The 26,493-nt window shown below is 44.4% G+C and overlaps 1 protein-coding gene across 1 annotated transcript in view; it reads right to left on the bottom strand.

Annotated features, from left to right (window-relative positions):
• ITIH5 (inter-alpha-trypsin inhibitor heavy chain 5) overlaps positions 1–22,844 on the bottom strand; it is a 50,635-nt gene extending 27,791 nt beyond the window's left edge. The window contains exons 1-7 of the mRNA XM_067317437.1: positions 22,647–22,844; positions 17,819–17,863; positions 13,487–13,650; positions 12,924–13,031; positions 10,675–10,925; positions 2,218–2,387; positions 145–261 (exon numbers count right to left, since the gene is read on the bottom strand). Of these exons, the coding sequence (XP_067173538.1) occupies positions 145–261; positions 2,218–2,387; positions 10,675–10,925; positions 12,924–13,031; positions 13,487–13,650; positions 17,819–17,863; positions 22,647–22,766 (975 nt within the window). The 5' untranslated portion in view covers positions 22,767–22,844. The remainder of the gene's footprint in view (positions 1–144; positions 262–2,217; positions 2,388–10,674; positions 10,926–12,923; positions 13,032–13,486; positions 13,651–17,818; positions 17,864–22,646) is intronic.
• Between the last annotated feature and the right edge of the window lie 3,649 nt (positions 22,845–26,493).

Here is a 26,493-nt window from a genome sequence, read left to right as displayed (position 1 = left end):
TCACCTTGAGGTGTCTTCAGAGCCTCCTCTCACCTCGGACATTGCAAATATTTTGGAGAAGAACCCATATGGTGAGATGAAGCCTCAGTCTTTCTCTCTATAACCTTACAGCCAACCCATTTATAAGGCATGCAAGGACCTCACCTGTCTCAGTTTTGTTCCCACCATGGACGCACTGCTGTCGAGCACGAAGACAACATTCTTTGGCAATGGAGGAAGATCTTTGGGGGCGAAGTAATGCACAAAGTACCCACTAAGAATCTGTGGAAGAGCAAGAAAGTCAGGAATGGAAGGCAGGTCATGTTGCAATGTTCCACATACATCATTACGGGATCTTTGCTACTGAGAGCAGGCTGGGCATACCTGATCCTGCTTTCAGTGTCTGTGTCTACATTTAAGGGTAGGTGTGCTATTTGATATCCCTAATCATGGTCCCCTGATTGTCCAGACTCAGGGACCTACTGGAGCTCTTTATATCTCCCTTCATGCTGGACATTGGAGTTTCCTTCCAAACGCAGTAAGGACACAGGCTATATACCCAGGGATTAGAACCACAAAATGCTTCTGAGGACCTGGTCTTGTATCCAGATTTATGCAATCAGTGAAGCTAATAAATCCACTGGCAAACAGTTCAATGGCTAAAGCCATAATGCACTGAAGCAGTGACCTCCAAAATAGCATAAGCATGGCATGTTGTTCATCACCATGGTTCCTGGGTTGAATGTCTGCAGACAGTGTCAAGTGAGGTACTTAGTACCTGTGGGGCATAACTGAGCATCATAGGGACCATGTGCTCTGGAAGAGGTGCTCTAGCTGCATTAGCATCTATCTCTGTGGGTGAGTTTAGTTCAGAGAGTGAGCCCTGGTTTCCTTAGGCCTCAACAGACCATGTAGACAAAACCACCAGGAGGAGGGCTGGGTGTTCTTTTTCACCACTTGCATTTCAACTGAATGAGAAGAGTTAGACACTTCCCAGAGAACACAAGCTGGTTTAGAGCAGAGGGAAGAATGGTGGACATGGTGCTGGACAAAAAGGAGTGAGATGTGTTATAGAGGAGATCTGAAGTGAGGCACAAAAGCAGGGATGTGGAGGGAGAAGGAGAGTTATTTCTGATGGCAAAAGATACAGACAGAAGATTAAATGAGTGGGAATGGTGAATGCTAGAGACAGAAACAGTATCTGAGGTAAATTTAGAGCCAGTTCTGGAAGCAAGTGATAAGACCAATTGCCTTAAAGCCCAGGCAATAGGTAGGGCCTACTTGTAGTGCAAAGTTGTAGCGTAGAAAGAGGAATGAAAACAAATCTAAGCCTTGGCCCTAATTAGACTGTGGGGAAGAATTAGAAAGTTATAAAGGAGGCAGGAACCTTTGATCTGAATTGGTTGAGGGTGAACAACAAGTAACAACATCCTTTTCTTGCAGATGTCCAGAGACCTGGGAAGGTCACAGAAAATGGCACCAAAATGCGAAAAGAGATGGAGTTTTCAGACCTGGATTTGAAGCTGAGGGAGAAACATAGAGGAGTTTGCTCCATAACAGGAGGTGCAGAGGTGTTAAAAATGCATGCACATATTTAGCATCAATTTCTTCTTTATACACAAAAACTGCATAAAGGTCTTGCGTGGCAACTAATCTACTCTGAAGCTATCAAACCAGGACTAAAGAAGGATGATTTTTAGCTTGTACGTACACCTTGTACAACTGAAAAAGATGCTGTTCTTAGATCATCTAGCTAAATCAGCCAACCAGAGCTTGCCAGGCTGAGTTCAGTAGACATCAATAAAGATCTGTCATTTTCTAATAGCTGCAATTTACTTTATGTCAGAAATTGCCCAGTTCACAGCTGCTGATTCCACCATTTACATACATACTATTTCTCCATTGTCCTCCATCGTGGGAATCTTTTGTATTAAAAAGTAAGCATATGCACTGAAGGAAAGTAATTTTTGAAATGTAGTGCTATTTTTGTAGGATGTAATGAAAAAAAAAGAAAGAAAGCACAGAGCAAGTAAAATATGAAGTTTGAGAAAGTGAAAGGCAGATGAAGTATGCACCTCTTAAAGTTCATCTTGTGGCTGCAAACTGATTGGTTTTATTTTGGATAGTTTTTTCAAGATGGAGAAGCAGCCTTCGTTTGGAAAATATTTGCTAGGGCATTTGGAGCATGCAGAGCCACCTCAGGTACAGTTCATAACACTGGAAAGGTGCATACAGTACCTGAACATCCCCAACACTCAGCTCCCTGTTGACATCGTATCTAACTATGAAGTCTCCCAAAATGCCATTTCGGGCAATCCTGGTTTGCTCAACAACATTGGGACTGAAGGTTACTTTTGCCAAGGTTTTGGTATGTCCAATAACAGTGGAAGGAGGAGGAGAGATATCACCTGTTGAGATAAAACCACAATATTACATTTTTTTGCTATTGTCTTAGACATGTCTCAGCACAGCACACACAATATTACCATGGAGTTAGGTCAGCTGACACAGTTACATATTGAAATTAAAAATGCAGCTAACCATTGATAAAAAAAGAACTTAATAACCCCTTCCCTCTAATTCTAAACTAACCCTCTCTAATTCTAAACTAACCCTAACATCACAATGTTTTCTGAAAAATAAATGTTTAGGCAAAGTTCCTATGCTCACTGCTGTGTTTGGAAGTCATGGAACTCAAATGCCAGATATTCTCTGTATGACCGTAAATAACCTTCCGTGAATAAAACACACCCAACTGTAGACATTTAGGTGGTATCATTCCAGCCAACTCTAGACATCTAGAATGCAGATTCTATACGTGAGCTCCTGAGAGCCAAAGAAGATATGATTCATCTGACCTGTTTAAACATTTCTTCAAGGATGAGATGAATCATACTGCAGATTTCTTTGTACTGATTATAAAGAGATCTTGGAGTGACTTGTTCAGATATACATGTCTGTACTGTAGACATGTGAGGTAGGATTGATCTGACTAATTACAAGTGTCTATGTGTAATGTCTACATCCAAACAAGTTACCTTAGCTCCCTTTATATTCAGCAGAGAGTTATCAGTGTAGCCACTGAAATCTCAGTCTGACTCACTGAGCCTAAAGCCAACACTTACTAACGCAGTCATACAAACTGCAACCCTGAGATTAAAAATTCACCTGATCTCCTGGAGCCCTTCCTGAGCTAAAGAAAAGTGAGGTGCCTTTCAGAGAACATCTCAGAGAAAGAGAAAAATTTAGGTCTGAATCACCCTGAAGGAACCTCTACCAGTAATGGGAGTCTTGCTAGCTCTGATCAGTTTCTAAAGTTGAGTGATAATGAAAATTCCTTGTTGTCTTTTCGTGTGGTCAAAATGCCACCTCACTCTCTCTTGGTGTGCCAGTTGTTTGTTCACTCTGGCCCAGGTAAGGACCCTTACATGAGAGTGGCCAAAGTTCAGAGTTGGCCTTGAACAGTCCCAAAGTTTGGGAACTTTCTCCCTTGTCCTAACTAGCCACTGAAAACAAATTCTCAGTTGATGTCCTTCTTGGGTACTTTCGCTGACAGTGATTATTCCAACACTATTCTGAAGCACAGAAGTGCTATAATATCTGTTTATGTGTTAAAACCTGCTGGTTAAAATTGATGGGAATGAGGTGCTTAATCATACTGTGTGTCTGAGTCTCAGTTCTTTGCTGAAAGTGACCCAAGATGTCTCTGGTATGACAGAGAAAAGGTGGGTGAGAATCAGTGGCATTTTAGATGTTCACGGTGTACGTGTTTGCATCTGAGCTGATTTTCTTGGCTCCTGTTATGCTCAGTAGAGATCTAGTCAAGAGTGTCAGGTGAGAGGGGGGGTATGACACAGATGGCTAGATGTAGGCATCTACTTTAGGATGATTTTAATTACTCTCTAGACTCCATTAACAATACTGGTCACAATGACTATGTGCAGGCAGCTTTGGAAAGCTCCTCTCAAGGGCTTCCTATAACATTGTCTGTGTAATGGGAACGGCACTTTTCCACCTTTGTAAAGTGCTTTGAGCTGTGTTAAAGGAATGCAACATGACAGTTGTATACAGCATGCAACACAATCCACTTCACATCTAGATTCCACAGTGCTTTACAAAATTGGATACATATGATTATGCCCATTTAACTGAAGAACTGGGAAAACTGAAACATGCAGTGGTTACCTAACCTACCTGCCTTCACACAGGTCAAAGTCCATAGAAATGCCAGGACCAGCACTTGGGTACTTGTGGGTTCATAAAATGATTATTCACAGCTGTGACATTTACCTTGAAGTGCTGTGTGCAGTCTAGACTTCTCCAGGCAAAGAAATAAAAATGAGTCATAAAACAATAGCACTATATGACTTTATCTCCTTGTTGATTTGGCTTTACTTGCATAGCTGTCCTGTGATTCCATTTGAATATACAAGGCACAAAACCAGATTATTGAGGCAGGGAGGGGGTTTCTCTTAGGCCCAGCACAGTTCCTCCAGGCTAATAAAGCCACTTTAGAATCTGTCCATCTACAACATAAACTACAAAAAGAAATTGTAATTAAAGGGCCTAGAATGTGAAACAAACCCAGTGGCAAAATTCTTGACCCAATGAGGTTGAATGACAGATATTACTCAACTTCAAGAGTCAAGAATTTACTTTACATTAGGCCTTCTCTGACTAAGCCAAGTTCGATCCATCCATCCATCCTGACACAGAGAGTCCAGCCAAAGCATTGAAATCACTTAAGAATACTAGTGACTAATCTTAAAGGGGGCTTACAAGAGCTTTGACATTTATTCTAAAGTGCTCTGTACACTCCAAATTTCCTCAGGCAAATAAAAGTCATAAATCAATAGCTCTATAGGATTTTATCTTCATGTTGATATGTCTTTACCTTTACAGCTGCCCTCTGATCTGATGAATTGACAGAAGTAACATACATTTCTAATAAACTTCATCAGATTTGCTTTTATTGGCCTTCCTGGATTTTCCATCTGTCTTCTATCACTTCCCTGATCCCATTTAACTGACAATATGTGTGTGAAATACACAGAATTCATAAAAATGGCTTAACAGTTCATTCATATTTTCTGATTTATTTGAGGATTTCACATTACTTCTCCTCAGCTGCTGAAAAGCAAACATTGTCATTAGTTAGGCTGCCTGGACACATGAGATACTCAAGGTGTGGGTCAGTGAAAAGTGGTCTCACACAGGAAACAGTTCTCCCCTTATACCTAGTGCACATACATCTGTGGCTGTGGCATACAGAATTCATTTCTATGCTTCTCTGCAGTAAGTATGTTGACGGCTGAGCACAGTTCGCTGTGCACAACTAAAACCTGAGTTCTAGTCCTAGCATTTCTATAGACTCTGACTGTTTGAAATTAGGTAAGGTAAGCACTCCTGTCTCAGTCTTCCCACCTGTTAAATGGGCATAATCATATGCACCCAATTTTGTAAAGCACTGTGGGATCTACATGTGAAGCGGATCATGTTGCATTCCTCTAACACTCTTCAAAACACTCTGCAGAGGTGGAGAAGTGTTATTCTCCATTATACCACCAGTGTTACAGGAACCCCTGGAGAGGAGCTTTCCAAGGCTGCCTGCACATAGTCATTGCCAGTGACAGAAATAACTGGGAAAGCAGCTCCAGTCTTCTTCATAGATACTCTTCTTCCATCACCAGGAGGAAGCTAGAGAAAATACAGTCTAGTAAAAAAATGCCCAGAATCATTTTTTCCTAGAATAATGAAAAACAGATCTGGAAGGCAGATTACTAACCCATCCCATGTTCCTAGGCAGAATCACTTTCCTACTTGGTTTTACAACATAGTCTGAAAATACTCCAGACCTTCAGCAATGAAAACTCAGTACCTGCCCTTGCCAGTCCCTTCCAGAGCTTCACTTTTTCACTATTAGAAAGATATTTTCAATGTCTAACTTACATTTTTCCTTCTGGATTATAAACCCATGACCTTCTGTCTTATTTGTTATTGACCCAGAGAGCACAATGCTCCTTTCTTCCTTTCAGAAGCCTTTTACATATTTGAAAACTGTTACTATGCCTTTCCTCAGGTTTCTCTTCTAGGCAGCATTTAATATTTGGATCACAATTACTCTCCCCAGTTTACTGGCCAGGTTCTCTTCAAACAAATGACTGAGAGAGGAAAGTCTATGAGATACTGCAGAGTGCAGATCATGGCTGAACTCCAAAATCCTGAGCTGATCTGTGCCCACACTGAGCTAGTTAATAGGGCCTTTAGACTTTTTTTTTTTTTTGCCAAATTCAATTAAAGATAATTCAATAAAAGTAAATAGGGCAGGCAAAAGCATTTCTCATATTAAAATGTAGTCCTCACATGATGAACAGTTAAATCCAAATTATTTTGGGGACTGGCAGAGTCAGGAATAGAGCCCAAATGCAAAGTTCATTCTCTGCTAACAAGCAGGAGCTTCTAGACAACTGTGATAAGAAAGAATAAAACAAAAACTTTCTGAGAGCTATGACTCTGAAGAGAAACAGGGTCACTCTTAAGCAGCCTGGTATCTCCCTGCCCATGTCGATGACTAGTTCTCACCTTACTGCCCTGGAGGAAGAGGATGAGAATAGTCATCAGGATTCTAGGTAGGGCTTCATTCAGAAAATGGCTCCACTCTGCAGTCACCAGAGAAGGCCAGGATCACCAGCCTCAACATCTGTTGTGTTGGGTTTTATATATGACAGAAGCAGACACCTGCACATGCCAGAAGATCATTTTCCAAAACTCGCATACCTAATACCTTCCTTTGGGGAAAAAAAACCCAGCTCTCAGATGAAGCTGTGTGCACAGGAGCCACTGACAAAGGAAATGTCCTGGAAGGAGCTGGCATCACCTTGTCTCTGCTCCATATTCAGAGAGGATGTAAGCAGGACTTCCTGACGGCCTCTATCTATAAGAAGGCACAGCTTGACTTTGCGTAAATCCCTGGTAAATTATGGAACCAAGGCCAAACTTTGTAGCTCAGGCCCTGACAGTGAATAACAGGCAGAATTGGACTCTTTGCTGTTTCTACTCCTACTGCTGTGATTTCTGTGCTGCTTTATAAATGTAAAAAATGTGTCCTTCACCCTTTCTCATCAAGGGACATTTTCAGTCTCCAGGTCTTCAAGTTTTATTTCTTCTGTGCAACACAGGGGGTATAGGTACTAGCAGTTCAGCTGTAGTCAAAAGTGCAAATCCATAACAAACATTAACCAGGGAGAGAGAAGCTGTTTTTTCCACTACATCATACATGATACTCTGTCACTACAGGCAGCATGTATAAAGCACCACAACTGTATGCAGGATCCATGACATTAAAGCAGATCAGCTATTCATCTGCTTTTGGCCACCTATCTAACTATAGTTATTGGCATTTTCTTTAGTTTTGTTAATAGTGTTTATCGCCGTATCAGGTTGGCATTTCAGTTATGATCATTAATCATTGCTGGTGCTGATCATCTGGAATTGATGACTGCTCCAGGGTTACTAGCCCTTGATTTTCAGCTTAATTTTCCTATCCTATGCTGGATCTTCAGGAGCTGTACTTAGGAAAAGTAAGTAGTTTCTAATCCAGACCAGAGTCAAAAGTGTCTAAGTGACTTAGGAAACTACATCCCATCCTCAGCATTGACCTGAGGCTGGCGGTGCTTTGGAAATATTACTCAGAACACCATTTAACTGATAATGACTTGATGATGCGATACATTTTTCACCCAGTAATCTCAAGGTAGTTTAGCAATGCTTATCAAAACCTCACATTTTATCATTAAGCAGGAGATACTACCAAAATCTTTGTAGCCATAGGAATTGAGGAAGAGAGTTTTCATGACATATTCAAACTCAAAGTGGTCAAGCAGTCGCTTCTTTCAATAAGCTGCCCCCCGTTCCTCATTTAGCAATTTTTTAAGTCATGACCTCTCATTTGGGGCACCACAGGTAAGACAGTTATGGTGGCATCTGGTCTGGCATCCTTTGCTGGCCTTGCTAGATTGCTGCCATGTTATACTGTCAAGTGATCCTGAAGAGTTTTAAGCCAGAGGAATGTGAGCAGACACCAGGTATTGTCTTTTTCTTGATTCGTTCCTAGGTTGCAGACTGTCTACCAAGTAGCCATTGTTTAGATGTAAGACTCATAAGTCACCTGTCTTTCACTTCAAACACCATAACCTTCCCTGGAGGTCTCATTGCATGTGCAGATCTTCTGGTTTGCAGCTTAGGTCTTGGAATGTCATACGAGCAAACAGGCTTTGTAGGGAGGATCCAATGACTCAAATGTTTTGCTTTCTGGATCAAGCACAAGTTCCGACAGCCCACTGGAGTACAATAGATTTCCAAGTGAAATACTCATTGTTCTGGCCTTGCCCTCCCTAGGAGTATTCTTGTGGCTTCCATTTGTGTTCAGGAAGGTAGGAAGTTCCTATTATCTACTTCGACCGGGATTGATCTTGTTGGTCAGAAAAGGTCACCAGCAATAAATCTCTCCTATCCAAAATAAGCTCTCCTTCTCTGAGACCTTGCTGAGACCCTTCTGAGACCCTCTGCCAATTCTTTCTTTTCTTTTCTTCTCTTTTCTTTTCTTTTCTTTTCTTTTCTTTTTTGGCTGGTTACTGGTAATGTCCTAATCTCTTCATTTTCGCTTCCTTCAGATCAGAAAGGAGCTCAGCAAACCTGCTGAATTCAGTAACCCTATAAACTCATGAGAGTGGCACTCACCTGAGGACCAATGAAGCACAGTTGTCTTTGCTCTGACAGGGACACAACCCACTCATGCCTGCCCATGATGGACATGGACGCCCAAAAGAGTATTTGGCACTTCAGTGACTTTCATATGAGTAATTTCACCATAGCAACTAGAATTCACCAACTGTATAGGTAGATTCCAGATACAAAGGATCAGCAACAGCAGTTCTAGGTAAGTAGCAGATGGATGGATAAAGCACAAAGAACCTGAGTTTCAGCTGCTTTACCCATAGTGCAATGTCACATCTATTTTATGTATATTTTACTGGCTAGGGAGGATTATGGAACCCTAAAACTTGGGCTTCTTTTCATATAAGCTGTTTTTAATCTCCTGAAGTACAGAGCAAAGAATGATCAGTACTCACAGAGTGCCATCTGGAGAGCAAGATACAAGAGTTTTCCCTATATGTCATTTGCACATAGAAATTTCCATACTGTACTAGACCAACAGCATGTCTGCTCTGCTTAGCCTGTCTCTAACACTGATTGATACCAGATGTTTCGCAGGAATGCATACACGACAATGCACTATGAAACTCCCAAGAGGTGAAAAAGGCTTTCTGTCCCTCCTGATGAGGTGCAGAGCACATTCATCACACTATACATGGATGTACAGCAGAGATACTATTTAGCTGTATATGGCTTGACCTGAAGCGAGTTCACGTCACTGTGAGCTTTGATTTCAATGGTATTTGGATCAAGTCAGTAGGATCAGACTGAGCAGTCAGTTTAACTCCATGTTCATTTGCTTTAGGGCAGATCCTTGCTTTGCAGACATTAAACAGCTCCACTAATTTTGCCGGTGTGATGTTAGTTAGAGTAACTGAGGATCGGGTCCGACAAGCCTCTACATCCTGCTTCGGTGACAGATTCACCCTCTTATTCATAGTATGGCTTTTTTGTCAACATGTTGCAATCACAGTATCCTGTGCTCCACACTGTCAGTTTTCACTGAAAAAAATGACTTTTAAACTGTCCAAACAAAATGTGAGGATAGTTGGCAGGTAAGAGTAGACCCTTGCACCACATTTGGTGCTTTGGCAAAACGTGGATTTTCCTCTTGGAATTTCCCATGTTCTAAATTGCAGGATTTCCTATCTACCTTGGCATGGATGGATAGGAAAAACAATCCACTTCTTAAAATAAACAGTTTCCAGGAGATGTGGAGCCAGGGAAGAGGCTGCTCAAATGTTGAGCACAAAGCCTAAAGGTCCATTTCAAAGCTCAAAAAACAACAGAAGAGAATTCTGCTGCGTTCAATGGGATCAGCTCCATATTCAATAAGCTTCAAACTTCTCATGTGCTTATGCACACATACCATATAGACACATGCATGTATACATAATAGAACAAAAGCCATCAGCCTTTAAGACTGAATTCCCACAGAGCTCATAATCCTGAAAATCCTTTCACGCCATAGCTATTATACCAACTCTCTTGAATCTGGAGACTGCTCAGTCAGTGAATGAAAGACAGATCTGTAAATACATATTGCTGACAGCCTGCAATGCTTAGAGGCTTGTTTGTCGCTGAAATGCAGCCACCTCTGGGGTGGAATGTACTTGCCATACAGTGCAGCAAGAGCTAAGAAGGAAAAGTAAAAAATGTATCTTTCTAAATAAAGTCATAGTTGGAATTTGCTAGAATAATTCACATCTAATGAGCTGCTAGCATTCTTCTTCCTTGCTGTCTTCAAGAGATGTGTCCTTCAGTTTTTTTAGGTAGTCCTGACCCCAGACTGTGCTGCCTTAATACAGTCTTGAGACTTTGTCAAATGGCTCATTTGGGGGAGAGGGTAATTGAATGCACCACCAGTCTATGCAATTACCCAAGATTACCTTGGAGAACTCCTAACTGCCAGTCCAGTTCTCGAGAAGTGATTAAGTCCCCATGAGTAATAGAGCCATGGGTCATAAAATCTCTCCTTACCTTCAACTTTCCCATTGCCTTTGTGCTTGCTGTTTCGAAGGGGAGGCACTTCCAATGAAACTATGCCTGAGTTCTCCAGTATGTTCACTTCAACTCGTAACCTCCCCACCAGTTGCTGGGGCCGGATGCTGACTGTATACTCATATTTTCCCAGTCGCCTTTGCAAGAGCTCTTCATAATGCAGTAGGAAGTTGGCTTGCATCTTACGAGGAATAATAATGGAAGCTTTGAATGTCTCATAGCCCTTCTCCCTGGAAGAAAAAATCCAAAGATGCCTTCACACACCACATACACCATATACTACATACTCCAGTGAATGATAAATCTGAATTTTGTCAGCCAAATGCAAGCATTTCACACTAACAAATGCATGAAACCAGCAAACAAGAAACATCCTAATGCTTCACTGAGCACTGGGCAAGAAGGAGGCTTCTAGAAGAGAGGTCTTAAAAGGCTGAGATGACTTCTTTTGGAGAAGAATAAAGCAAACACACAGAACGTGGAACAGGGCCAGAGGAAAGACTGTCCCTTAGCTGTACACACAGGATTTGCAAGACTCACGTTTAATTCTTGACGCTACTGCTGACTCATTGCAATACCTTAGGCAAAACACACCTCGATTCCTCTCAATTCCTCTTCCTTAACATTAGCTGTATATAGCTGCATATTCAATGGGGAGAAATAGGGCCCCTAAGACAATCCCACCACTTGACACCTCCCTGAAAGGGTCCATTTCTTCCAACTGACTACAGTGTGCCTTCAGACACCCAACTTAAAATTGATACTCAACTTTTTGTTGGCTAACGTAAAGCAAGACGAATTGCCACCCTTAGTCTCTACGGGCTTCAGTTGCCAATCTATTAAATAGAGATAGCTAAGATGCTTTACTTCCCATAGAGTGCACTGCAATGTTCAGGCATCCAGCACTTCTGTGATGTTAGGCACTATTATTTATGAAGGGAATATGAAAAAGCCACATAACAAGAATGGGAACTTTCAATGTCATGTAGGGCTAACCTTGAACTCACTGATGTGAGATTTTGGTGATGTCCACAATTCAGTGAGTACTGAAAGGATTTGAAACTTACTGGAGAACTAACACGTATAAAAAGATTTTCTTAATTTTAGTCTTTAAGACAGTTGGAATGACCTCTGTGGGTCACACCAGTGGTCTAAGAATGACAGATAGTGATTGCCTACAGAAGAGTATACAACAGGGGAGGAATCTACTGACATTTGTCTTCTCCACTCTTCCACGTTCTGCCAGTCTTTGTCTGGATCCTGAGATAGCATCCTTAGTCAAGGGTTTCTGATGGATTTTTCCTGCCATAAATTTGTCTAACCACTTTCTGAACCCATGTTGTTTGGCATCCATAATTTCCAGTGGCAATAAACGCCATACACGATTTATGTGAAGAACACCTTGTTTTGGCTGATTTGAACCGGACACCTGATCTTTTCATTCAATTTTCCCTAGTTTTTCTATGAGAGACAGAAAACAAACATTCCTTATTCTCCTTCCATATATCACTCATGAGTGTTCATCTCCATCAGACCCTTCCCTCCCCACAGTTCACATTTTTTTCTGGTCTGAGGAGTCATAGTCTACTTAGCTGTTCCTTACCATGTATGTAGGTTGGAATAGTGCTACTATCCCAGGTTACTGGGAATAGTGCAGGATTTTCCAGAGCAGCAAAATCCATGTTCATCTATGGTGCATCTCTTTCAGAACTATTCAGGGAAATTTAGACTCCTGTGAAATTTAAGGTAAAATAGCTTTCAGGGGAACATATAGGCTTTCAGATCATAAAAGGGATGAGATTTTCTGCTAGTGCATGACCAGCACTAAATCCAGTCAGGCACTGAGAGCAGAGTGAGTAAATGGGACTGCAGAAGGATTCTTCTGACTAACTTCGTAATCTTGAAGTTGCAACTCATTCAAACTCTGTGAACATTGATTTTCCTGTCTGTTATTCTGGAGGTAACAAGATTTCTCCCCCTCACAAGTACATCAACTTAATATCCTGGAGCTCCTTCAAAGTGAAAAGGTTATGTAACAGGGCTGAAAAAGGCCACATCCAACTTCACATGACTTGGAGTATGAAATCTACACCAAGCAGTGTTGATAATGTTCTATTTAGCTCCTCCCTCTTCCTATAAATCCATACATAAGTATGTCAAAGCAGCAAAATAAAGATGGGAGGAGGGTATGTCACTTCACAGAACACAACCAAATGCATGATACTTACCCTCCATCCGTGGGGCTTGGAGGCTTCCTGCTCTTTGCCTTGTCTTCACTGCCATGTTTTTTTTCTTTCCCTGTGACCTCCCCATAGTAAGTTTTGTTGCCGATGCTCCTGGAGAGACCAGAGATGTCAGTGTGACCACTCTGCAGCTCAGAAACAGTGACAGCTGTGCACTCACTGCAGAAGAATTCATGGACTGTGCACATGTGAATAGACCAAGTGTACTGCTGGTATAACTCTCCTTGAGCTCATCAAATCATGGAGAAGCCAACTTGGAATTTCCCTGGCTGAGCACATTTTTGCTCCGGGAGTTTACCTCTCTCACATATCAGTTTAGTAGGTAATTTCCAAAGCATAACGATGTCAACGCAGAAGGCAAATCAATTTGCCAAGATCCCCAACTAGCACTGTTTTGTGCATGGTCTCAGATCCACCATCTGTGTCAATATATATGGAGACACTCTGGGTCACTGCTCTCAAGTAGCCATTTTCCTGACTAAAATGCTTCTCCCTGGGAATGAGTTACAGGGCTATGGATTGCAGTGAGGAAACAGACCCTTACTTACATAGTAAAGTTGGAGATGAAGGCTGCAGCTGGGATCTGCATCTCAAACACAGCTTCTCGTGCCTCAGATCCGCTGTTCACCATCGTGCAGGACACCGTGGTGAAAGCATAGCGAGAAATGATTGTGGATTTCACATTGAATTCAGACATTCGAGGCCTTGTTTCCTATAGGAATCAGATGGTTACTCATTGACAGCTAGATAACTCACCCCTTCAGTATGACACTGGATTTAATATTTAATATGCTCAAACAAGTAACTCTCCTATAGCAATACTAGACTCCCTATTAAAAAACAGTCAACAGCAGGCGAGGTGAAACTTGATCTCAAAATTTCAGGTCAGCTGCAAAAGGTTAACCAAAGATATGGCAGTGCCTTTGTTCGCACACAAGGGCAAAGTCAATGTTGGGGAACGGTCTGGGTGGGATAAGAGCTCTGATTATGCCAACTTTTATGCTATGAAACATACTGTCTGTATCCCAAGTCACACCCTTCAACTCTGACCCTCTGAGGGGGTCAGGATTAGCCCTTTATGGCCTGGGTGAAAAGAGAAGCCCAAAATATTTCCTCACAGGGTCTAGAATTAATGTCAGAGAGAAACTGCCCTGTTGGACTGTGCGCAAAAGCAGATGTAAGACCTCTTGGATGACTGAGATCACTGTGTGTAGAGCAGTATCTTAAACTCATACAGTCAGATCCACAGTTCTTGTAGATCAGCACAAATTTCTGTCAATGGAGTGGCCTCAGGCTTCATCTGCTGAGAATCCATCCTGGAGGTCTCAGCCAATGTATGGAAGGGACTTAATAAGAAACGCACTCCTGACACTGCGATGTCTCTAACAAAATATCCTTTCAGCCAATGCTGGATTCCTTCCAACGGAGAAGCAGCAGAGGCTGCAATGAATGATACATGATGTAGTAATGGAAGCTGAATGCCAATTTCTGCTTCCTGGGAATGTGTTTTTGTGAACAAGTCCTGGGTTGGAGCATTTCTCCAGTCTAACACAATTTTTGACAGCGATATCTCTATGGAGCTTGACAGTTTTCTTCCTGGAAGACGTAAGTGTATATAACTATAAGCAGCCCACAAGAAAAAAACTGTGTTGCCTTAAGCAGTCAACGGCTGAACCCTTAAAAGCAGAAGGGAGCTAAAGAGCAAAAGACATTGCAAATACAGAGCAGCTTTGCTATTCCAAATACACTGAGACTGTCTTCCCATGCAGGTTGATGAAAAGCCACAGCCCTCTGGGAGAGCTGTGAACACAAGAATACTCTCTTCAGCTGCACTACCAAGCTTTTTTTTCCCTAACAAAAATCAAAGTCCTTGCTAAACGACTTAACAAAGGGAGCAATCATTTGGGTAAGTAGATATTAAATGGGAACATTTCTGCAGTAGCTCATGGCATCAAAAGCAGCAATAAGTGAGCATGCAGCTACCCAAACTGCTGGGCTATTGAATTCCAGGCAGATGGAAGAATGAGGATCCACCAGAAACAAACACAGAACTGTCAGTAGATCTTGGAAATAAAGACCCATCTGCCTACACCTTCAAGGCTTGGACTCTGATAAATGTGTCTCTCAAAGGAACCTGACCATGATAGACATCTTTAAGAGCTGGTACTTTGTGATGTGTTCTGTGTCCCTATGCATCCTGTTTAGCATGGGCTCAGCTCCCATGGAGCCTAAGGGCAAGAAATTAACACTTTTAGGGTGTGATTCATCTCACTGATTTCAAACGTCTCAGTGATAGACTGGAATACATCTGCTCAACACTTCAGTGATAGACTAGAAGATGTCTGCTCAGATCTAGAAGGCCACCCTTGGGCCCAAAGGGACTTTTAATTGCTGGTGACTGGGACTAGACACTAGGATTTCCAAGGACTTTCCTTATATATAGGCATGGCTTGTAAGTCTCATTGCCTTCAAGTTGGAAGGGTTTGGGAGTTTTGATTGGGAGTGAAGGTGTAGGCACATTTCCAGATATAATGATGTTTCTTTTGGTCTTCTATACCTCTAATTGCCTGTGGCATAGTAAGAGACATACAGATTTAATAGCAGAAGTAAAACAGAGATGCTGATGATACAGCAGCTTCCTTAGTTCCAAATATCCTGCATCCACTCCCACTTTCTGCATTCCATCATAAACTATGTGTTCAAAACTGGTTTATATCACAACAGCAAAACCAGATCAAACCCTTTGAGTTTTACCTGAGATACAAGATGGTTCTGCTGTATTATCCCAGCTCAGGCCTTATGAAAATGTGTGTATTCCAAAACTCCAGGGAAGATGTTTAAAACAGAACAAGGTTGAATCCTCCTAAAACTTTTAGATTTAATACATAATGTGAATGCAGTGTTAGATTCACCTGAAGTCAGAAAGCCCTTAGAATATGACAGAGGACATGGAGTTGCCCTTGTTAAGACAAGAACATAAGAAAGGTTGTACGGGGCCAGAAAAAAAGTAATTCTAACTGGGAACACTGTCTCCGGCAAAGATCAATAGTACATGCTGAGAGAAGAGTGTAAAATCAGGCCAACCTGCACTGATAACTCCCAGGAATATTCTCCCAGTTTTCAGTAATTTGTGTCATGAGGAATTCCTGAGCTAAGAGTGGTATCTTTTTGCTTAGTAACCCTCTATGGATTTTCTTTTATGAATTTACCCAGTTGCATTTTGAATCCATGTAAAATTCTGGCATGCACACCATCCTGCTGCAAGGAGTTCCACAATTAATGATACTTTATATGAAGAACCAAATTCTTCAGGGTTTTTTTCTGAATCTACCATTTGCTGCTTTCAATTGATTTCTAACATATCTCTCTATCCCACAAAACAAGCCCCAGGTCCAATATCCTCACAGACTGAAGAACAGAAAAAAAAAAAGCGCCATTCAACAATTCAACACCTCTCCCTTCTCCCTTCTGGTGAGTAGGAGTTGCTGCTGGAAGAGGCAAACATTGATAACTTAAAACTGAGGATGAAAAGGCCAATTCATCTTCCCAGCCCTGGAAGGGATCTTCTGCTCCTTGTATATAGCAAAAAATAAACAGTGGGGGCAGAGGCAGCTTCCAAACAAGTTGCTAGGTTGGGCCTGGCTTGCAGCCCAGGTTCCAATCTGTGATTCTTCTGCGTTCCCTCGAGTTCTTGCACAATCCATCAGCGCCTGATGCTCTGACCTACAGCTGCGCAAATGCATGTTTGTTTTCTCCACTTGTTATTAAGCCCTTCAGAAGATGAGAGGCAGCACAAAGGAAAAAACAAACCAAAACATTTGTTTAATATTATTATTACCGTGATTTATTATTCCTATTAAAAATAAAACTAGGGAACGCCAAGGCGGCAGATTAGCCCATTGCTACGAGGCAGGTTGGCTGGATGCTTTATTAAGGTGTCCTTTTATTATGCTAAAGTGAGAGCTGAAATTTTCTTGCCAAACAAATGATTTTATGCTTGTTTTCATCAAATGTTTAAAAAGATGGAAAAGAGTTGAAGATAAGTGAAATACGTTCCGTGTTTTTGCATTTATCAGTTGCTTTGATCAAAATAGATTAACCACACGTCAAATTAAAAGTAATAAACTTGCAATAGGACTAAGAGTTGTTCTCCTCTAGGCTGCTGATTCAAATCTGCCAAAGATCAAAGGGATCAAAAGCTATTACTATGTGATGGCTGTTCAGTGTGTGGAATGAAATTACTCCAGTTTTCAGCTGGAAAGCATCCATACCTCAGAAAAGCCAGAAAAATAACTGGTCATGAATAGCAATTTCACTGGCTGCCTCTTTAGCCAAAGTTTCAGTTGGTTTAGGCCATGCAACTCTCAGTGCAGCAATGTAGACAGATCTTGCAGACTTGCTGTACATCTCACAATTCAAAGTACACATCTTAAAGCATAGGTGCAAAAGTTAAAAGGAGCATATGGGCTTCCTTGTTTTCTTTCTTTTTTTTTTTTTTTCCAGTAAATTTTGGCCTCTGTATCAACAAAGAACAACCAGGATCCTCAAGTTTTGAGAAATCACAAGTCAGTTGCAAAGAGCTCTCTTTTTCTCTTGGAATACGATGAGATTTCAGTCCTTCTCACGTTTTTGCATGGTTGAGGTTGATAACATTGAAAGTCGTCTCCCCAAATCTGGAGTCAAGAAGACTGACTGGGAAGCATTAGAAGAAGCTGCACCTGTTGCATTGATCAAAATGCAGATTCATTTCCTAGAATCTCACCGTGCAATCACTCACTAATAAAGAATTTTTTCCTGGTTGCAGTGATGCACACACCTATACACACACAGAGTTACTATGATTCCCATGTAGTAAAATAAAGACACAGTGTGATACGTACCAGCCTCTGCAAAAATCTGGTCTGCCTTGGGACACGTCGTGCAACCTGCAAAGAGTTAAGGAAGTTAATGGAGCCTAGTCAACTTACAGGCAGATTTGTCATTTGTTTAAATCCAGACATGGGTTTGTGTGACTGATTACCCATGGCCAGGTTCAGGCGTTCCTCTGGTTAAAATTAAAACCTAAATCTCCTTCCATATTAACAGACCCACTGATCAAAGCTCAGTGATGGAATGTGGCTCTTGCAGGCAAGGAGGCATGGTGTGTTTTTTAAATGCTACTTTTCAAGAGACTCTCTGTTTGAAGGCAGGGATCACAGCCCTTAGCCCGAGCCCTCGATGCTATGCCTTGAGCCCTGGAACTTACTCCCTTATAGTCTTTTATGGAGGTACCCAAGGACTCTGTGCCATTGTCTTTCACCAGTTGCATGGCATATGTCACACAATGAGAAGGGCTGTTAAATGGTCCACAGGGAAAATAATGACCAGGGATAAGCTGGTTTTACTAGAAAAAAATTTCTGATTCACATGTCTCTGTCTCTGTTTGGAAAGAAAAGCTGAAAGCTTGCCACAGGCCAGATGAACTGTCTTCATAAACCAGATATAGCCTGTCAACCCAAGGCAGGACACCCTTCCTTAGATCATTTATGTCTTAAGATCTCAGCAGGTTTTGCAATCAACCAGTCCACAGTTGGAGAAACTGAGGCCTGGAATAGTTTAGCTTGCTCATCAAATGTCATGAAGGGCTATCTACAGCTTCAGACAACTAAAACCCAAAGCCCAGTCCCCAGAGCAGTCTTGGTCACTATTCACACTTATCCGATGCAAGAACACTCAGCACCTCATCAAGGGTTGCAAACTCTTGGCAGGAACAGGGCTGAGCACACTACAAGCTCCATTCACTAGAGACTGTCCTCAGCTCAGCACCAGGTGAACGCTTGGAGCTTGAGGGACAACAAGGTCCCACCCGTGCAGACAGAAAGCACCCAGGCGATGAGGCTCAGCAAGCATAACTCCATTCTGCTACAAGTGTGGACCTGCTTCAAGGGAGGACTTGTGTAAACTAGTGTAATGACATTAGCTTTACTGATGTTACCTCAACAGGAGCTCTGTTGCCTAAAAACTCCCCACAGGTATGCTGGATTTACTGCAGTGACCAAAAAGCACTAGTTATGCACAAGAAGGGTATAAAGCTATGTAAACTTAGCAACAGGTTTGATTATGAAACAAAGTGCTTTGCCTATAACAACCCAGTTACATTCATTGTCTCACCCTTCACAACAATAACAACTCCTTCGACTTCATTGCTTATGGTGTAAGTCTCAGCTTAGCAACATCTCCATATCCAACACCCCCCGCAAAACAGGAGAGTATGAGTCTCTTGTCAATATGGGAAGCCAAGTGACTTTTTAAAATATTGGTGAAACTCGAGGGAGCAGAGGAATGTAATGACATTTTTTTACCCAATTTGCCCTTTCTGTTTCTTTATACTAAAACAATAGGACTCCTTGCCAAAGAGATGATTTTATGTCTGTTTATATCATGCATTGCAAAGCTCAGAAAAGCCCAGTGGAGAAATTAAAGTCTATTTTGTTAGAATCTTTATGATTTCCTTCTTCATTACTTTAGCTACCATCTATAACCAAGGAAAAACAGCTTCATCAGGAAATTTTCAATGGAAAGAAATTCTTTGCTGATGAATTTTGGAAGAAACTTTCTGCCTAGGTATGTTATCTCAGGCTACTAAAGCACCTCAGGAGACTGCTACAAGAAGTTACAGAGTGTCCATCATTGTAAGTTCTTAAGAACAAGCCAGACAAACATCTGTGAAGATGATCCTGCCTGGAGCAGAGGCAATGCCTAGATCAGTGCTCCTCAGTATTTTTTAACTAGAAGATTAGCTTTTGGAACAAATCCACCTTGTATCTTGCACAGTGTGACCACAATGGTTTTCACTGACCAGTGAAAGTGGCCATTTGGCACCAATTTTTTCTTCATACCTTCACCATGCACCCATTTTGTTTGTTTGCTGATTTGCACAAGGAGGCTTTGTATGGCTTGGGTCCTTCAAGAGCTACCTTCTAAAGTCTTGAGCACAAACAGTAGACATTGGTCAGTAGCTGAGGACCACTAGATAAGAGTATTCTGTTTGTTATGACTCCATGACTACTGTCAAAGCACTACTGCAAGGTTTATGATACTGATCAATCCATCGGAGTATTTTGAACCAGCTAATTTCCCTAGCATCATCTAATGGAACAATTTCTAAGTTCCCGTCAACATCTGGCTTTAAAGCCTTCCACTTCTGAGGCACTCACTAAAACACAGTAATTGCTAATAGTGACCCCATAGTTGCTGTCATCTCATAGTCTTAGCATGGCATACCTCGAATAGGTTGGGCAGTAGCAACCCAACTACCTGTGAAGAGCTGTCCAGAACTACCTCCAGTGCAAGGAGAATAACCATCTACTTTGTTGTCTACATTAGCAGAGTTGTCATGGGATTAATCAACAGATAATCCATACTCATTGCAAGTACCCAAATCATGCAAAGACCCGTGTCTTTGCTCACCTTTGTATAGGAAGGTCATCCAAGGAGCTTACGGTTAAATACAGTCTTGTATGCTCTCCGGGGTAAGTTAGAGATTTGTTTATACGAGGTGTAATGTGTTGACCTAAGGAAGCATCTGTCTCCTCTTAACTTGGTTCACGCGTTCAGTCAGAGGACAGACAGACGTCTTTTTCCAGATATGGCTGTCCCAGTGGGCTAGGTCGCAACCTCTATTTATGCATCACAGCTTTTCTGTCAGAAGTTACTGCTGCCACTGATCTGCAGCAACACGGCTGCTGTGAAAGCTCCATCATTTGCCCAAGCAAGATCAGGCAGGTTATTTCAGCACTGTTAATCAGTTTCTTGAGCTTCTCGGTTGATTTTTCCCCCCTGAAGCAGATGAGTGAGCACTCCCAGATATCACTGCACTGGCAGGAGAGGGGTGGAAATATTCTCTTCCATTAGGACAGCTGGGTCTGGAAAGTAATGATGGTGTGTGGCTAAATTCCTCATCAGGAAATATGTGTTAAGCAGGAGCGGCAATGAGGTTGGGGTCATTGTAGTGGAAAAAGTTGGGCACTTCTAGAGAGATTCTTCCCATTCTAAAACGGGTTGGATGAGTGACTAAATGACTAACTCCAAGACAGGTACAGATATGTGTAAACAGGCCCACTATTTCCACTTATTGTTTGATAGAAGATCTTTTACTTTGAGACCCCTGCTTGACTCCTTGTCTTGCCTTTTGGGCATTTCACAAAACAAATTATTCTTGCTAATGGAAATCTCTGGAGAGAAATCTGTCCATCCAGACTACTTCTCTGCGGCCTATTTCTGAAACTTCTGACAGTGATATTTATGATTTCCCCCACAAGGAACAGAAATGCTAGGGGAACCTGAAACACAATGACATTAGAGGAGCGATCAAGTTGCCAAAACAGGCATCTAGTGTCATTTTAGACATGCTAGGGTATCCTGTCTGAACTCTAGCAAGGCATAGGTCCTCTGCAGGTCCTGTGTCATATCTGCCAGGTCCACATGGGTGTCTCAGATACTACAGAGCATCTCAGATCTGATGAAATTTAGGTAACTGAGTCATACGATCCTGACCACTTGGGTAGACCACTTACCCAAGGTCACACAGAGGGTCCGTTAAGGGCCTGAAGGGTGTGAGTACAGATCTGAAGCTGGGTCTTTTAAATCAGTTTCCCAAATTACCGCACAAACTTTCTTCCTGACTCACAAAAAGAACATTCTCCCTTCAGCCCCATATCTAAGCCACACAGTAAAACAACATGACAGTCCTCACTGGAATGCGTCAAACATTTTTTTCTCCCCTGGTCGAGAAGCGTTTTACGAGCTGAACTCCACTGGGCTCATTTCATCCAGCATGAGTTAAAGATGTAATTCATCAAGTACTGCAGGACTGGGACCGTCGGACGAAGCAGAAAAACTTTCCTCCAAGCCTGAAGCACGCAGAATTACTCAGATTGGCGCGCGGCCAGGATACTGCATTAACTCCCTTGTCCCCGCAAAACTCCTTGTTAACACAGCTATGGGGATGTCGGCTTTAAAGCCATCCACAGGCAGCAACGCCCTGTCCCTTGCCAGCATCGGAGGGCGCCGGTGCTTTCCCAGCTTAGCACCTCAAACAGCCGGGTTGTTTATTAATAGCTGCTTCCCCCGGAGGGGAGCTGCCTTGGGGCAGCAGCTCGCTCCTCTGCCCCGGGGAACGTGGCACGGGCACGCTGCAGATACGGGCGCAATAAGCACATCAGACACGCTCAACCCTCCCAAAGGAGGCGGTTCGAGCAGGCTGCCAGTCGTGTTCACACCGAGCCCCGAAGAAGGTGAATTCCCTGGAGAAATTTTGGAAGACACGAGCACATGCACCGTAGTTTTCTGCAGACCGGCTTCACCGTCAGCCACAAAAGCCTGGGTTAGAGGGGGGCAGTAATTAAGCAGAAGAGGCAAACGGCAGAGGCTGAAGGAGGCAGGGCAGGACACTCTCAGGGGAACGGCACTTTGACGTGGGGATCGATTTGTTACCGCAGACCAGTAACAGACTAAGCGCGTTTTCCTCGCTGTCAGTTTTCTCCCACCACGGGGGGTAACACGGGTTGTCTGGGGAGAAGGAGCTACTTTCGCACCACCGTACTTGATAGGCGCTGATCCAAAGAGCTCCCTGGCCAGCTGCTTTCAATTAACCCCCTGCCAATTAGCAGGGGACGAGTCAGCACTGGCCACCAGACGTAACAGCATAGCGATCGCCTCCAAACTTACTTGTTCGGCGAAGCTGTAATCTGCCATCAGCTTCTCCTCCAGGTACCTCGCCAGCAGCTCCGAGTCGGGCTGCCCCGTGGAGGCAGAGAAACCCCAGCAGAGCCATAGCCAGAAGATCATGGTGCCGGGGGGGGATTGGGGGGCAAGAGGAAAGCGCCGGCGGGCGAGCGAGCGCCGCGGCTGCTGCCCGCGGCCGGCTGCGACGCTGCGGGAGAGGCTGACAGGAGACGAGCCGCCCCCACCCTCCTCTCCTCCTTCCCATCCCTGGACCGGCCCCTTTTCCATCCCAGGGCAGCCGCGGGGCCTCCGGCGCTCCCGGGGGTGCCCCTCACCGCGGCCTCCACCGTGCCCGGCCGCCCCGCGCCCCTTGGCGTGCCGCACGCTGGATCGTGCCCCAGCAGCCCCCCGCGCCTCCTGACTGACCCTCGGTTCACTGATTTCCCCCTGGTTTCGGCGCAGGCCGCCCTCCATCCCGGAGGAGGTGAGGGCCGCAGGGACATTTTCTCCGCCAGCAGGGCCCGAGATGGCCGGTGCCCCCCGGCCCTGCTGGGAGGCGAAGCCCATCCGGAGGCTGCCGGAGCCTCTCCATGGCTGGGGACAGCCACGACGTGCAGGAGCCCCGAACGGCTGGTGCCACCGTTCACAAAAACGAGCCCCCTCTCCCCCCCCTTCACCTGGGGGAGCGCGGCCCGAGGGGGAGAGCGCGGCCTCCACGTGGGAGGGGTAAAACCCTCGGGTTTCGCCCTCCCCACGGGGATTTTTAAGCTCCCCCCCCCCCCAAGCCAGTGTCCCCTCACTGCTGGGGAGGACACGCTCCTCGCCACGAGGCTCCGGGAGGGAAAGGCGAAGCCGCGGGGCACGGAGGAAGGGCGAACGCAGCCCCGCGGCGAGGCCCGAACCACTGAGCTCCCGGCGGCGGCCACGTCTCCTCCTCCCCGCTCCGCAGAGGCCTGTTTTCCTGTCAAAAGCTGCCCCAGGGGCCCGGTTCCCGGAGCAGGGCAGGGCTCCCTCCGCACCCCTCCTCGCCTTGGCGCCGGGCCTGGCGGCCGGGTGCCTCCCCGCCGTGGCGCGGGCGCCCCGGGAGCCCGGCGCCTGATTTCGGGCCCGGCGTGGCCGAAGCCACCCGTTTCACCCCGCTCCTCCTCCCGCTCGCCCTCCTGGTTTGCGGGCTGCGAGGAGCGGAGGCGAGCCCCCTCTGCGCGCCCCCTCCGTGGGACTCCCCCCGGCAGAGCCCTCTCCATCGCCGCCGGCCCCGCACAGGCAGCCCCGGCCCCTTTTCTTTCTTTTTTTTTTTTTTCTTTTTTTTGGCATGTGCAAGGTGCTGCATACACAATCCTGTCAGGATTCAAGCCACTGCATTCTCCTTTTCCTTCCCAGCTCTGCGTCATCAGTCAAAGATGTTTTGCTTCAGGGCTAGTTCGTGCCAGTAACAGTCTGGTGCGTGGATCAGCACCCAGTCTGAATCACAACATTTTCAGACGGAGAGGGCCGCTGCTAAGGGCAGACCAGGGCATAAGACCACAGCCAGAATAAACAATCATCTGTGGCTGTACCACAGCCTTGAAACCATTCGTATTCCCAGCCTGGTGCCTAAATTTCTCTCCGGTCCTGTTGGGAGGTGTAAACACACCCTTGGGCCACTGGAGCTTCTTCTTCTGGACAGACACACATGCACCCAGACATCATGTCCTGAAAGCATTCGTCCCCTGAGAGCATCTGTCCTGGGAGCATTACATCCTCCGAATCTAGCAACTGAGGACCCAGAAAGTGCTTGCTCCAGGCCCTGGAGAGACCCCAGACAGATGCTGTGCTGAGCAGGTCCCTGCTGGGAGGTGGTCAAGGTGGTCAGTTCCTCACCACATTGAGGGGAGGTAGGGAAAGGGCTCAACGATCCAGTCTGGTTTCAAGGAAGACTTCAAAATAATGGTTCAGGCTGAGACCTGGTTTAAGGAAGAAAAAAATAATGGTTGGAAATGTTTTTTAACTGGGTTCAGTGTCATTTCAGCTCCCTCATGTGTTTACTAGCTCAGAAAAAAGAGCTCGGCATGGGAAAGGGGGCAGAAGTGGGGCTGTGGCTCCATGTGTCCATGAGTCTTCACTACTAACATTAGGGTGGGCTGCTCCTAAGTCTACCCTGCTCGTGTTTCACTAACCAAGGGACAAGAGTGAGAGGGAATAAGAGTCTTGTAGCTCTCTGGCATGTGCTTATGTGTTGAAAGGGATTTAAAATGATACGGTAGGATGATTCTCCTAGTGTTTGGAAGACCTAGACACCCCTGTAAAAAGCAAGTCAAAACTCCCCTGCTGACCCTAGATGTAAAGGAAGGCCTGGACAGGAAGAGATGTTTGCTAGTTTGAAATAACCAGTGAACGGTCAGGAAGCATTTGGAAAAACCTCCTGATCCCACCAGCTATCACTGTTTGCCTCCAGATCAGCATTTATTTTGTCTCCACGGCAACTGTACTTTTCCCATCAAACAGGTGAAAAGCTGAGTCCCAGTGTAAATTAAAACAGGGGGACAGTGCACAGACAGTGCGAAGATATTGCTATAGAGCTGATCCTAAGCACATCTGGTGAAAGGAGGAGCAGCAGACCAAAACAGAGGCCTAGAGCAGGCAAGGGGTCACCAACCCCATAAAGAAATCTGCTGGGAAAAGCACTGCCCTTCCCAAAGTGATGAGGAGCAGCCAACTCTACTCATGCTCTCAGCAAGGGTACATTAGGACACAGCACGCAGCTAAATAAGATCAAGGTGTGTTTTAACGTGATTCAGATGCAGTTAGGTTTGGTGTGTGAACATTAAGCCCGAGGTCCTGATTGTTCACATTATCACCTCTCCCCCCTCCTTGGAATATGGTCTCCTGATTTTGGGGGGAACATGACAGGCACTGCTCTGGGAATGCCACTGGAGACAGAGATAAGCAATTACTCAGGTGTGCCTGTTCACATTAGACATGTTTGATACTGACTTTTGCTGACTTGGCAAAATCAGCAGCTGTTCTTTGGGTGGGAGCTGACCAAATTGAATTGCTTGGCATGCCTGCAGCCAGCATGAGCAGAGACATTTGAAAAAGGCATGACCTAACAGCTAAGCTTCCACATGCATTTCACCTGGGACGGATCATGTTGTGTCAAGGAATCGTCCTGTGTCGACAAACACACACATGCACCTTGGTGATGCTCTGCCTTCACACACTTGTGTCCCCCTGTTTTCCCACTAAAGGCTCATGGGTAGAACTAGTCTGCCTCACTTCACCATGCCAGTTAAATAAACCAGCTGTAGGGAGTGTTGAAGTTAAGGAAAAGGTTGGCACCTTCTAGCTCAAGAGCAAGGGTTTTCCAGACTCCAAACTAAAACACAACAGAGCAAAATTTGGCCATGACCTCCGTGCCATGGCTGCATGGTTTCATAAATTAAAGGTTTCCAATTCTCTATTTTTCTAGGTAGACCTATCTCCCCATTAGCACTGATTTCTGCAGGAGTTTCCCTGGTCAGTTCTGTTCTGTCTTTCAGTGGAGATCTAGCTGATGCTGGGTTTGGATTCCACAGGGCACCCTACTTTTTGGTCAGCTAAATCACTACACTGTACAGTCTAGGTGCTTGATTCAGCTGGCCACACAGATGCAACTAATGCTGCTTGAGATATCCTTGAGTGTCTACCCGCCTCCAGCTGACAGTCCGGAGAGGTGTGAGTTGCCCATATATCCTATATCGTGTGTCCTGGGTAACTCAGGACATCTCAGCTGGCTCTAGGTACGTGAGTGTGGGCAGCCAAGTAGAGCCTTAGCTCTCCATTGACTATAACGGGAGACCAAACACCCAGCTCACACAAAGGCACCTACATA

Source organism: Apteryx mantelli, chromosome 1 (genome assembly GCF_036417845.1).
Source record: "Apteryx mantelli isolate bAptMan1 chromosome 1, bAptMan1.hap1, whole genome shotgun sequence".
In the NCBI taxonomy this organism is placed as follows: Eukaryota; Metazoa; Chordata; class Aves; order Apterygiformes; family Apterygidae; genus Apteryx; species Apteryx mantelli.
The sequence above is the reverse complement of the archived record's forward strand: the minus strand, read 5'-3'. Positions and strand labels throughout refer to the sequence as shown.